Source organism: Mustela nigripes, chromosome 10, assembly GCF_022355385.1.
Source record: "Mustela nigripes isolate SB6536 chromosome 10, MUSNIG.SB6536, whole genome shotgun sequence".
In the NCBI taxonomy this organism is placed as follows: Eukaryota; Metazoa; Chordata; class Mammalia; order Carnivora; family Mustelidae; genus Mustela; species Mustela nigripes.
In genome coordinates this window covers 19,329,102-19,342,993 of record NC_081566.1, presented here as the reverse complement: position 1 = coordinate 19,342,993, position 13,892 = coordinate 19,329,102, and the positions used below count along the sequence as shown (strand labels likewise).

Here is a 13,892-nt window from a genome sequence, read left to right as displayed (position 1 = left end):
TGGCAACTAGGACAGTGCAACAAGTAATACAGGGAAGATGACACCTTTCCCTCAATTTAATGGTATAAAATAAGTGTGAAAAACAAATGAGTGAGCCAATACCTGTCATGTCAGCCTTCAGGACTTCTGCCTGCCTAAAAAAGGGGGGGAAAAAACATTGATTAGAAACAAACTAGGCCTATTCAACATAAATAACCCTGAAAGTTAAAAGTTAAATGAAATCATATACTACATAAAGAGGTATAGCACCTCCATATGTGAGGGTCTCTGCTTTAGTATCCAGGGTAGCCTAGGTCTTGGCCAATGATGCCATTACTTAAAAGTATACATGAATTCTATGAGTGGAGCTCACATTCTTGCTGTTTTCCTCCAAATCTGATTTTAAGATAACATTAAATGACATTCATTAAACACAAAAATTTCCCTCAAAGCAGCTAGGAAATCCTATGTTTCTCAATTCACTAATCACTGTACTTATTTCAAATTTCCCACTCTCCTCAGATATTGACTTCTGGTGTCTTCATAAGGCTAGCCCAGCTGCTAAACCCACAGAGCCCTCTTCTTCCTTTCTCCGGTGCAAACACTAGAGGCACTCCATCTCTTATTTAAGATCAGTAATTCCACTTAGTAGGCTCTTTCTGGCCTTTATTAAGGACTTCTGCTTCTTTAATTATCTCCTCTCTCTTTCAATAATTTTGAAAACTTCCCTGTCTAGGTGATCCCTTAGTATTTTAAACATGCCCAAGTTTTCCACAAGTTTTTCAAAATCTCCTGTCTGTCTGTCCTAGATTATCCTCCTCTCGCTGCCGCTTCTTTTCTCTCACATTCTTCAAGAGCTCCCAAAGTGAACTTCTGATCCACCTGCGGGAAAGGGGTCTCTTTCTGGTGTTTCTACCTTACCAAATCTATCACTGCTTTCCCACTGTGAGAGGCAGACACCTGGATGTCACCATGACAACGTTCTTCCAATCCCCTGGTAATCTATCAACTTCAGAGAATTCTACCCACTAAATATATCTTGAATCTGTTGATTTCCCTTTACTACTTCTTCATCTACTCTCACTCAAGTTCTGAACTCTTTCCTGGACTAATGCAAAGCCACCAAAATTGTTTTCTCTATTTTACTCTTGTCCTGTTTCATACTGCTCTGTCTGCTGCTATCTGAGGGATCTTTTATATAAATCTGAGGGGCTTCAGGGTGGATCGGTTGGTTAATCGTTCATGATCTCAGGGTCATACAGGATCAAGCCCTGCCTTGTGCTCTGTGCTAGGTGTAGAGACTGTTTCAGATTCTTGCTCGGCCCCTGCCCTTCCCCCACCTCTAATGAAAAAAAAAAAATACAAATCTGATCTTACCAACTGCTCAAATAAGACACTTTAATGATTTCCCATTGCTCTTAGGGTAAAAACTATAATCTTTACTAAAGCATCCTACAAGGTTCCCTGCGCTCTAAAAATTAGAGTCTGCACTCTCCTTCTACCATTACTCTCTTCTCTCTTTGATCTCTTCTCCAGTTACTAGACTTCTGGTCTCTGCAAATGCTTTGCTCCCTTCACATTCAGGGTCTTTGTAAAGAAGAGTCCTGCCCTCTTTGGTTAATTACTACTCATCCTTGGTCTGAGTCAGACACATTATTTTCTCAAAAAAAAGTCACTTGATAGATGATGGATTCTCTTACTTTCTGTTCTTTTAAAAAATTTTTTTGTTATTTTTTATTTATTTGAGAGAGAGAGAGAGCGAGAGAGCGAGAGCACATGAAAGGGGCGAGGAGCAGAAGGAGAAGTCGAGTCCCTGATGAGCAGAGGGCCTGATGTGGGACTCAATCCTGGGACTCCAGGATCATGACCCAAGCCGAAGGCAGTTGCTTAACCAACTGAGCCACCCAGGTGCCCCTTACTTTCTGTTCTTAAAGCACTCATTTCTTTCAACATAGTACGTATCACAGATTTGAAGAATGCTCACCATCACAACCTATTAGTACATGTGCCTAGCACAGAGTAGGCATTCAATAAATATCTTTTAAGTGAAGAAAGGAAAGAGGATACATCATGTTCATATACTATAAAAAGATTATGTATATAAACTTATGAGATTTCCATGTCTTTTTTTTTTTAAGATTTTATTTATTTATTTGACAGAGGGAGAGAGATCACAAGCAGGCAGAGCAGTTAGCAGAGAGAGAAAAGAAAGGAGGCTCCCCACTGAGCAGAGAGCCCGATGTGGGGCTCGATCCCAGGACCCTGAGATCCCTGAGATCATGACCTGGGCTGAAGACAGAAGCTTAACCCACTGAGCCACCCAGGTGCCCCTCCATGTCTTTTTTAAAGATTTTATTTATTTGAGATAGTGAGCAAGAGCAGGGGGAGGAGCAGAGGGAGAAGCAGACTCCCCAATGAGCAGGAAGCCCAAAGTGGGACTCCATTCCAGGACTCTGGAATAATGAGCTGAGCCAAAGTCAGACGCTTAACCAACTGAGCCACCCAGGCATCCCAAGATTTCCATGTCTAAAAACAAAATATGACATAAAAGCTAGAGAATATTCAGGGATTCTAAAATTTTACTGTAAATGTATGTACTTAACTAGTATCAGTTGTGAATTTGTTTCATCAAAACATAAGGTGAAATTTTTCATTTCTTAACTTTTAAAAAATATATTTTTAAAATTAAGCTTTCAAACAAGAGAATAGCATGTTATGATAACTGCCAGTATAAATAAACAATATAAATAAACACCTATACTTTATCCTCAACCAAGACATCATTTCAAATCCCATTATTCAATATAACCCAGCTTCACTGTTTGCTTTGGGTGTTAAACTTTTGCCATTAAAACAAACGACTTTCACAAAGTTTGTTGGCTTATTACCATTAAAACCTCTTAAGATCATAGAATTTAATAAAGAATATCATATACCCTGCAGAAGATGTTACATACAAACCTAAGAGCAACCACAAATCTAAAACCAGTAATATCCAAAATCCAAGTATATCACTAAAAAAAGGCCAGTAAACCATGAAAGAGAGCAAGAGAAGGATCACAGAAAAATTACAACAACAACCAAAAACCAAGTAAAATGGCAACAATAAATATCAGTAACTACTTTGAATGTAAATAAATACTCCAATCAAAAGACACAAGGTAACAGAGTAAATAAAGAAACAAGATCCATCTATATGCCACCTATGAAAGAGACTAATTTCAGACGTAAAGACACCTGCAGATTGGAAGTACAGGGATGGAGAAACATTATCATACAGATGGATGTCAAAAGAAAGCCGGGGTAGCAATACTTGTATCAGACAAAAGAGACTTTTAAAATAAAGACTGTAACAACAGACAATAATGACACTATATAATAATAAAAGGGAAAATCCAACAAGATATGAAAGTTGTGTATTATTTATACACCCAACATGGGAGCACCCTCATACATAGCAATAACAGTTAATAGCAAGCATAAAGGAATTAATCAATTGTAATACAAAAATAGTAGAGGGCTTTAACACTTACACTGATACATGACAAATCATCCAACCAAAAAAATCAACAAGGAAAGAGTGTTCTGAATGACCCACTGGATTAGATGAATTTAACATATATTCAGAAAAGTTCACCCTAAAATTGCAGAATATAGATTCTTTTCGAGTGCACATGAACATCTTCTAAAACAGATCACGTATCAGGTGATAAAACAAATCTCAACAAATTAAAAAAGATCGAAGTCATACCATGCATCTTTTCTGACCACAATGCTATGGAACTAGAAAACAACCATAAGAATAAAATCTGGAAAGAGCACAAATAAATGGAAGTTAGATAACATGTTACTAAACAATGAATGGGTCAATCAAGAAATCAAAGAAGAAATTAAAAAATTACCTGGAACCAAATAAAAATGAAAATACAATGGTCCAAAATCTTTGGGCTGTAGCAAAAGCAGTCCTAAGAGGGACGTTTACAGTAATACAGGCCTACTTCAAGAAACAAGAAAAATCTCAAATAAACAACCGAACTTTACACTTACAAGATCTAGAAGAACAACAAAACTCAAAACCAGCAGAAGGAAGGAAGTAATGAAGATTAAAGCAGAAATGAATATATATAGAAATTTTAAAAACTTCAATAGAACAGACCAATAAAACCAGAAGGTGGTTCTTTGAGAATATCAATAAAATTGATAAACCTCTAGCTAGACGCATCAAAAAAGAGAAAACTCATACAAACAAAATCACTAATGAAAGAAGAGAAGTAACAACCAACACCACAGAAATACAAACAATTTTAAGAGATATTATGGAAAATTATATGCCAAAACTGAACCTAGAAGTAATGCTTAGTAATTCCTGGAAACACATAGCCTACCAAAACTGAAGCAGGGAGAAACAGAAACTTTAAACAGACGGAGATTACCAGCAAAGAAACTGAATCAAGAATAATAATAAAAACAAAAAAACTCCCAACAAACAAAAGTCTAGGACCAAATAGCTTCACAGGGGAATTCTACCAAACGTTTGAAAAGTTAGTATCTTTTTTTCAAACTATTCCAAAAAATACAAGAAGGAAAACTCCCCAAATCTGTACTATTTGAAACCTCCAAATTCATTCATTCTATTCATTCTTGATACCAAAACTAGATAAAGGCACATAAAAAAAGAGAACTATAGGCCAGTATCTTTCATAAATATAGATGCAACAATCCGCCAACAAAATACTAGCGAAACCACTTTCAACAACACATTAAAAAAATCATTCATCACAATTGAGTGAGATTTATTCTTGGGATGCAAGGGTGGTTCAATATTCACAAATCAATTAATGTGATACAGCACATCAATAAGAAAAAGGATAAATACCATATGATCATTTCAACAGGTGCAGAAAAAGCATCTGACAAGTACAACATCCATTCATGATAAAAACCCTCAACAAAGTAGGTTGAGAGGGAACATATCTCAATACCAGGAAAGGCCATAAAGTAAAAACCCACAGTGAACAATATATTCAATGGGGGAAAAATGAGAGCCTTTCCCCTAAGGTCAGGAACAAGACAAGGATATCCACTCTCACCACTGTTATTCAACACAGCACTGAAAGTCCCAACCAACAGCAATCAGACAACAAAAAGAAATAAAAGGCATCCAAATTGGTAAGGAAGAAGTTAAAACTTTCTGCATTGTTTGCAGATGACAGGATACCATTTATAGGAAACCCTAAAGACTCCACCAAAAAACTACTAGAACTGAACTCATTAAAGTCCCAGAATACAGGATACAAAATCAATATATGGAAATCTGTTTTATCTCTATACACTAATAATGACGCAGCAAAAAGAGAAATTAAGGAAATAATCGCATTTACAACTGTACCAAAAATAATAAAATACCTGCAAATAAACTTAACCAAAGCAGTGAAAAACCCGTCCTCTGAAAACTATCAAACATTAATGAAAGAAACTGAAGATGACACAAAGAAATGGGAAGACATTTCATGCTCATGGGTTGGAAGAAAAAATATTGCTAAAATGTAAGTATTACCCAAAGCATTCTACAGATTTAATGCAATCCCTATCAAATTCCAACAGTATTTTTCATAAAACTAAAACAATCCTAAAATTTGTATGGAACCACAAAAGACACCAAATAGCCAAAGAAATCTTGAAAAAGAAAAACGAGACTGGAGGTTACCAAAACTCCAGATTTAAAAAGGTGCCATAATCAAAATAGTATGGTACTGGCACAAAAACAGACACAAATCAACAGAACAGAAAACCAAGAAATAAACCCACAATTAATTAATCACAGTCAATTAATCTTCAACAAAGGAGGAAAGAACACACAATGGGAAAAAGACAGTCTCTCTTCAACAAATGGTGTTGGGAAACACCAACACCAATGAAGCTGGGCCACTTCCTTACACCATACACAAAAATGAGTTCAAAACAGATTAAAGACCTAAAATCATAAAAATCCTAGAAGATGGCACAGGCAGTAGTTTCTCTGACAGCCACAGCAATGTTTATCTAGATATAGCTCCTGAGGCAAGGGAAATAAAAGCAAAAATAAATGACAGGTACTACCATCAAAATAAAGTTTCTACACAGCAAAGCAAACGATCAACAAAACTAAAAGACAACCTACTAAATGGAAGAAGATATTTGCAAATGTCATATCTAATACAGGGTTAGTATTTAAAATATATAGAGAACTTACACAACTCAATACCCAAAAAACAAATCATCCTATTAAAAAATGGGCAGAATATATGAACAGACATTTCTTCAAAGAAGACATACAAATGGCCATCAGACACATGAAAAGATGCTCAATATTAGGCTTCTTCAGGGAAATGCAAATCAAAACCACAATGAGATATTACTTCACATGTTTCAGAATGACTAAAATAAAAAATACAAGAAATAATAAGTGCTGCCAACAATGTGGAGAAAAAGAAGCCCTCCTGCACTGTTAGTAGTAACGTAAACTTAATGTAAAAATTTTCACTGTGGAAAACAATATGGAGGTTCCTCAAGAAGTTTAAAAAAAAGAACTACCCTATAATCCAATAATCACACTACTGGGTATTTATCCAAAAAATACAAAAATGCTAACTCACAGGGATATATGTACCTCTCTGTTTATTACAGTATTATTTATGAAAGCCAAATTATGGAAGTAGTCCAGGTGTCCACTGATAGGTGAGTAGAGAAAGAAGATGTGGTATAATATAATATGTAATGGGATATCATTCAACCATAAAAAAGGATGAAGGCTTACCATTTGCAACAACATGATGGAACTAGAGAGTACAATCCTATGAAAACTAAGTCAGTCACAGAAAGACAAATATCATATGATTTCACTTCCATGTAGAATTTAAGAAACAAAACAAATGAGCAAAGAAAAAAAGAAAAAGAGCAAGACAAACCAAGAAAGAGAATGTTAACTATAGAGAACTGATAGTCATCAGAATGGGGGTGGATGGGGGGATGGGTATAATGGGTGATAGTGGTTAAGAATACACTTATGATGAGCACTGAATAATGTACAGAAGTGTTGAACCCATGTTAAATATACCCATGTTAACTAAGATTAAAATAAAAACTTAAAATAAAAAGCCATATATTCTATCCTACCTGTGTCAAGACAACACACCCCTCCAAGAAAACAAAATTCCTCCTGGAGTATTATTTATGAACCTTATACTGAGAAAGCCAGTGCTAATTATGCACCTTCACTAGATTCAACATTTTCATTGTGTCCCTGAGTTGCAAAGTTACAAATAATGTATTTACTGTGCTCCCACATATTGGTTAAAAAATTCATATAAGTAGGGGCGCCTGGGAGGTTCAGTGGATTAAAGCCTCTGTCTTCGGGGCAACCGAGTGGCTCAGTGAGTTAAAGCCTCTGCGTTTGGCTCAGGTCATGATCCTAGGGTCCTGGGATTGAGCCCCATGTTGCCCTCTCTGCTCAGCGGGGGGGCCTGCTTCCTCCTCTCTCTGCCTGCCTCTCCACCTACTTGTGATCTCTGTCAAATTAATAAATAAAATCTTTGAAAAAAATTCATATAAGTATATACAAGATATCTTATACTTACAATCATATGTGTAAAGGTTGTTTTCTTATTCCAAGCAAGATTTGCGTATAAAAATGAACAAATATCATTTTAGTATGCTAACATCTGCCTAATGAGGATACTAACTTCCTGTAAAAAAATTTTATTGAGTATACAATAGGAACCATTTACAAATAATCTGCTTCTGCTATAGGCTGTCAGTAAAAGAAGATAATGTAAGTCTAATAATGTCTCATGTCTTGCCAATTCTGTGACAGGCTTCCATTGATAAACAAAGATCAAAATTTTACTTTATATTTTTACATACCATAATCTAAGAATGTTTAGAAAAACTAAAAATTCAAGGACTAACAAAAGTACAAAAATGTAACAAAACAATTTGACATAAATGTTAAAGCATTCTGAAATTCAAGGAGTTTTGATTCCTCAGTATGACAAGAGTAGAGATGCTCAATCTCTACACTGTTAATTCTCTCCTAAAGTTTGAAAGGCACACATTAATGACAAACATAATCTTACTAAATTGAATTGATGAAAAGAGAGCTAAATGGAAAACACAATAACCTAAAGATATCTATCTAGTATTATTCCTCTTCTATAAACAAGGAAATTTAAGTTCTTCAATGTGAAGTAATGTGTCCACAGCCACAAAGCAATTAGGTACAATTAAGTACAAACTTAGTGCTTCCTGACTCCAAAGTCCAATCATTTCTACTTCTTTCAAACTAGAAAAAAAAAAATATATGACTTAAAAAGCTAACACAGATTCTGTCAATTAAACACTAACATTTAAGTCATCTAGCCTAAATTAAAAGATTTGTTTAAAACTAGAAAATAAATTCTACCTGAGATTTTTAATAAAAAGACCACACGAAGTAAAATTCATATTCTAGTACAGTGGTCAGCCTGTGGGTGAAATTCCTTCCTCCACTCTGAATCCATTTTCATAAATAAATTTTACTAGAACACAGTCAAGCCCCTTCATTTTTATACTGTCTATGGCTGCTTTCTGCTACAAAGGTAGAGCTGAATAGTTGAGACAATGACCACATGGCCCACCAAGCCTCCAATATTTATTATATGGCTCCTTTACAGTAAACTTTGCCTCTCCTGCTCTAGGGAGTACTTGATCAAAAAATGAGAAGTAAAGTATCTACAAGTTCCCAAACCAAATAGTTTTCCCATATGGGGAACCATCAATAACAGTTTCCTCAGAGAAATGATGTTTTTATTAATGTAGTAATCCTATCACAAAGAGAACTATATTAAAAAAAACAGTGTCACATAACAAACAGTAAAGTTACTATGCGCAGGCCATGCTATTTTTTGATGGACTTAATCTATAAACCATTTAAAACCTTGTTAGGGTTATACACTATTACCTACTAACCCTTCCTTTTTCCTGTGTACCAAAAATACCCATTTAGACAGGTGAGAGGGTTAAACTGAGAATTATCATCTCGCAAGAAGACAAATCCCTATCCCCCACCACTACACAATTTTCTTTTTCTTTTTTTAGGAAATCAAATCAACAGATGTGTAGTCTTATAGTAACTGCTTTCATAAATATTAGTACATAATTGGCTATCTTGATTATTTCATAAAGAAAAACTACTACACCTCGACTGACCTACTGATTTTGTTTAAGACCAATAATGTTAAAGTTTAATCTTCTAGTTTATAGCCAATGCCTATATAAAGAGAGAGAGTTTTTAAATGTTTTCTCTTGGTAAAAGATTTTGGCAACATAAGTTCCTCTTTATTCTTACTTTAAGCTGAAGGAATTAATGAAAACAATGAATGAACCAAGAATTCAAAAATGAAAAATCATCATGTCTTCAATAATAAAATAGCATTATTAAATAGTTAAGAAATACAGAGCTTTCAAACTATTAAACACATCGTGTCACTTCTTTATAAGAGAAATTAAGCACTTCTATCAAGCAATAAAAAAGTCATTAAAAAGCAGGATAAAGGGGCGCCTGGGGGGCTCAGTGGGTTAAGGCATCTGCCTTTGGCTCAGGTCATGATCCCAGGGTCCTGAGATCAAGCCCCACATCGGGCTCTCTGCTCAGCAGGGGGCCTGCTTCCTCCTCTCTCTCTCTGCCTGCCTCTCTGCCTACTTGTGATCTCTGTCTGTCAAATAAATAAATAAAATATTTAAAAAAAAAAAAGGCAGGATAAAATTTGAAACATTCAGTGATAAACAATGCACTGAAAGCTAACAACGTGAAACAATATTCTTGGAGACAACATAATCATCAAAATCTATAAATATACCCAATGTATTTAATGTACCAGGTACTGAAATAGCCAATACTCAATACAGCACTTACTACTGTCAGACACTGTTCTAACGGCTTTATATAAATTATTTATTCCATATTATGAACTATTATTACACCCACTTCATAGATGAAGAAACCCATGGAAATAAAGGTTAAATCACACGTCTTAGGTCATCAAGTTAATAAGTAGTAAAGGCAGCATTTGAACTCCTCAACAGTTTGGTTCCAGAGCCTAACTCCTAACCACTACATCACAGTTCCTCTTATACAAGACAGCAAGAAAAAACAACTGGAACGTTTAATGGTAATAACCCACAGAACTAGGGCTTTCAATATTTAAACATTTTGCAATGATTTTTATAATGCAATTAGAGAAAAAAATACTAAAATTAATATTTATCTTCTTTAACAAGTATCTTGATTATACACAGCACTTACATAACAATGCAAAGTAACATATACAGAGTGATCTTTCTTAAGAACGCACATTAAGGTTTGTGGTTTAAAATACAAGATATCTCCAAGGTTGCCCAGGTAGCTCAGTCAGTTCAGCATCCAACTCTTGATTCAGCTCAGGTCATGATCTCAGGGTCCTAGGATCAAGCCCTGCAGGGAGTCTTGCTTGAGATTCTCTCTCTCTCCCTCTTCCTCTGTCCCTCCCCCCAATGTGCTCCTTCTCTCTAAAGTAAATAAATCTTTTTAAAAATTAAATAAAGAAAATAAAATACAAGATAGCTCCAAAACAGGTAGACACAGTAGAAGATTCTTTCTACCTGAACTTCTAAACCTGTTTCTTCTATGAGCAGAACAAAGGAAAATAAATCAACATCTTCTAAACTCACAGCTGCTAAAGAAAGGTGAATCAGCTTCTTTTGTTTTGGGTGGTAAGCTAGAATATACTTCTTTTTCTGAAATTTAAATAAAAGCCACAGCAGGTTTTATTTTAAGTTAATTTGTTTACTTATTTTCATAGAGTACTTAGAAGTACTTGGGATAACAAAAGTATTCATCAATTATAATTATAAATATAATAACCTAATCATATTCATCTGTGCAAAACAGTAGGCCACATACTAAAGCTGAGTATAAGCCTACCCATGCATGCACGAAACACACAATCTACATAGATCTCTAAGATATCACCAAGTCTCATGGTATTTATAAAAAGAAAAAAGAAAAATCCCATCACTCTACTGTTGAATTTCACTTCGAAAAGAACACCCAGGGAAGATGCTGCTGGAGGAGCTCTTCTCAGTAAGAGGTAACAAAAACACTGATCTGCTTTCTCTCCATGGCACTTTATAGTTTGTCATGAAGTTTCAAGTCTCCTGACATTATCCAGTACTAAACATTTATTCTACAGTTTCTGTTATTTGAAAATGTTCTTTGAAAATGTGTATCTAGTTTTATTAAGTGATAGCCCTTGTCTGGAAATATCAAAGGCAAGAAGGAATTCTTTTTCCAGGCAGAGAAGTGACATAATAATAAAAGTTAGGCTAAATCATGAAGGTGGGAGACTGGAACATAAAATATAAGGTAGAAAGCCACAGGAGATGAGCTGGAGAACCAAGGCAGAAAGCAGATTCTGAGAGCCTGCATGACACGTTAGAGAGATCAGATTCTATCTTTTAAGTAATAGGAAACCAGTGCTGAGTTTTAAGCAGGCGCACAGCATTGTCGGAATTTCATTTTTAAAAGATTACAACAACATGCCTGAAAGATGGATTTCATTTTATTTATTTATTTTTTTAAAAAGATTTTATTTATTTATTTGACATGGAGAGAGAGATCACAAGTAGGCAGAGTAGCAGGCAGAGATAGAGGAGAGACAGGCTTCCTGGCGAGCAGAGAGCCCGATGCGACTCGATCCCAGGACCCGGAGATCATGACCTGAGCCGAAGGCAGAGGCTTAACTCACTGAGCCACCCAGATGCCCCGAAAGATGGATTTTTAAAGGGCGAGACTAGAAGGGAGGAAGTGACAATACAGATGGAGAGAAAAATCTAGATTCAAGAAATGCCTGGAAGTAAAATCAGTAGAAGGAAAGCTAAAGCAGAGAAAAAAGTCCAAATCATTCCTAGTTTGTAAGCTTGGACAGCTGGATATATGAGAAAATACAGGTGTATGAGCAGGAAATTAGAGATCAGTATCAACCACAGAGAAGCCATCAAGACTAGGGATATAGTGCTGGCGTGACCAGGACACTGATGATAGTTAAAACCATAAGAGAAAATGTAATTTCCCAGATGGGAAAAGGGAAAAGCTAGCTTTTGATGTTCTTTTTTTTTTTTTTTGAGTATAGCTGACACACAATGTTACATTAGTTTCAGGTGTACAACACGGTGATTCAACAACTCTATGTTATGCTATGCTCACCACAAGTGTACCTACTATCTGTCACTATACAACACTATTACAATACCACTGGCCAGATTCCCTACGTTGTACCTTTTATTCCTGTGGCTTATTCATTTCATTACTGGAAGCCTGTATCTCTCTCTCCCCTTCATCTATTTTGCCTGTTCCCCCAACCTCCTTTCTTCTGGAAACCATCTATTTACAGGCCTGATTCTGTTTTTTGTTTATTCATTTGTTTTGTTTTGATTCCACATATAGGTGAAATCACATGGTTCCTTGGTTCCTCAAAAACTGAAAACAGAAATTTCTACAGAGTATGTACCCAAAGATAACTAAAACACTAATTCAAAAAAATATATGCACCCCATGTTTACTGCAGCATTATTTACAATAGCCAAGATATAGATGCAACCCAAGTATCCATCCACAGAGGAATGGATAAAGATGTGGCATGTATACACAATGAAATATCATGCAGTATATTTATATCATATCATAAAAAAGGATGAGACCTTGTTGTTGGCAACAACATGCACGGACCCAGAGTACAGCATGCTAAGTGAAGTCAGAGAGAGAAAGACCTATATTCATTTCTAAGGGGCAGATAACTATGAGGACTGGAAAGCGGGTTGGATTTGGTGAAATAAGGGTCAACAATAGCCCTGCAGAAAAAAGACAGTCAAACTGCAGAGGTCTAGGAAACAAATAAGAAAGAGAAGTTTAGGGGTACCTGGGTGGCTCAGTTGTTTAAGTGTTCCACTCTTTTTTTTTTTTTTTTTTAAAGATTTTATTTATTTATTCGACAGAGAGAGATCACAAGTAGGCAGAGAGGAAGGCAGAGAGAGAGGAGGAAGCAGGCTCCCTGCTGAGCAGAGAGCCCGATGCGGGACTCGATCCCAGGACCCTGAGATCATGACCTGAGCCGAAGGCAGAGAGGCTCAACCCACTGAGCCACCCAGGCGCCCTAAGTGTTCCACTCTTAATCTTGGCTCAAGTGATGATCTCAGAGTCATGAGATTAAGCCCCAAGTCAGGCTCCAGGCTAAGTGTGGAGCCTGCTTAAGAAGTTCTCTCTCCCTCTGCCCCTCGTTCTACTCCTCACTTGGGCTCTCTACCACCTCCCCCCCCCCCAAAAAAAAAAGAAAAGAAAAGAAAAGAAAAAAGAAAAAGAGAGAGAACTTAAGGTCAATTAAAATGCTAGCCAGTGAGGAAAAAGGAAGAGGGTCGTCGCAAAGAGAAGTTTCTATTTTATAATGGTAGAGCCTTAAACACGTTTAAAATGAAGAAATAAAGCCAGGAGAATGGAATAGTTTGAAGACTTCAGAAAGTGAGCCCAAAACTGACGGGCATGGTTCTGGAAGATATGGAAGGAAATGAGAATGTGATTAATAGGACAGGAGGCAAGACTGCCTTTGAAAAAGAAGCAGAATGAAATTAGAGAGAGTTAAGGTTAGATGGAAATGTGCTAAAAGAATCTGGAGTAGTGTGGGGTGAAGAGGTATCAAGAGAATTCACAGATGCACTCATTACATCACTTTCAGAGATAAAGTAGGAGATCAGATCAGTGTCTGAACATAAGAGGTAGATAAACTGAAGAGAATGGTGAATATCTGGGATAATTTCAAAATCAATAGGAAAGGAAACCTTACCAAAGGCAAAGAAAATAATTGAGA

General features: G+C 36.1%; 1 protein-coding gene across 10 annotated transcripts in view; it reads right to left on the bottom strand.

The window, feature by feature from the left end:
- Window positions 1-13,892, bottom strand: part of SMG7 (SMG7 nonsense mediated mRNA decay factor) — a 92,033-nt gene that overhangs the window by 39,005 nt on the left and 39,136 nt on the right. For 9 of the 10 annotated variants that reach the window (XM_059412751.1, XM_059412745.1, XM_059412744.1 and 6 more), the window contains one exon: window positions 103-134. In XM_059412751.1, coding sequence (XP_059268734.1) covers window positions 103-134 — 32 coding nt within the window. The remainder of the gene's footprint in view (window positions 1-102; window positions 135-13,892) is intronic. The other variant, XM_059412753.1, reaches the window with a different exon arrangement.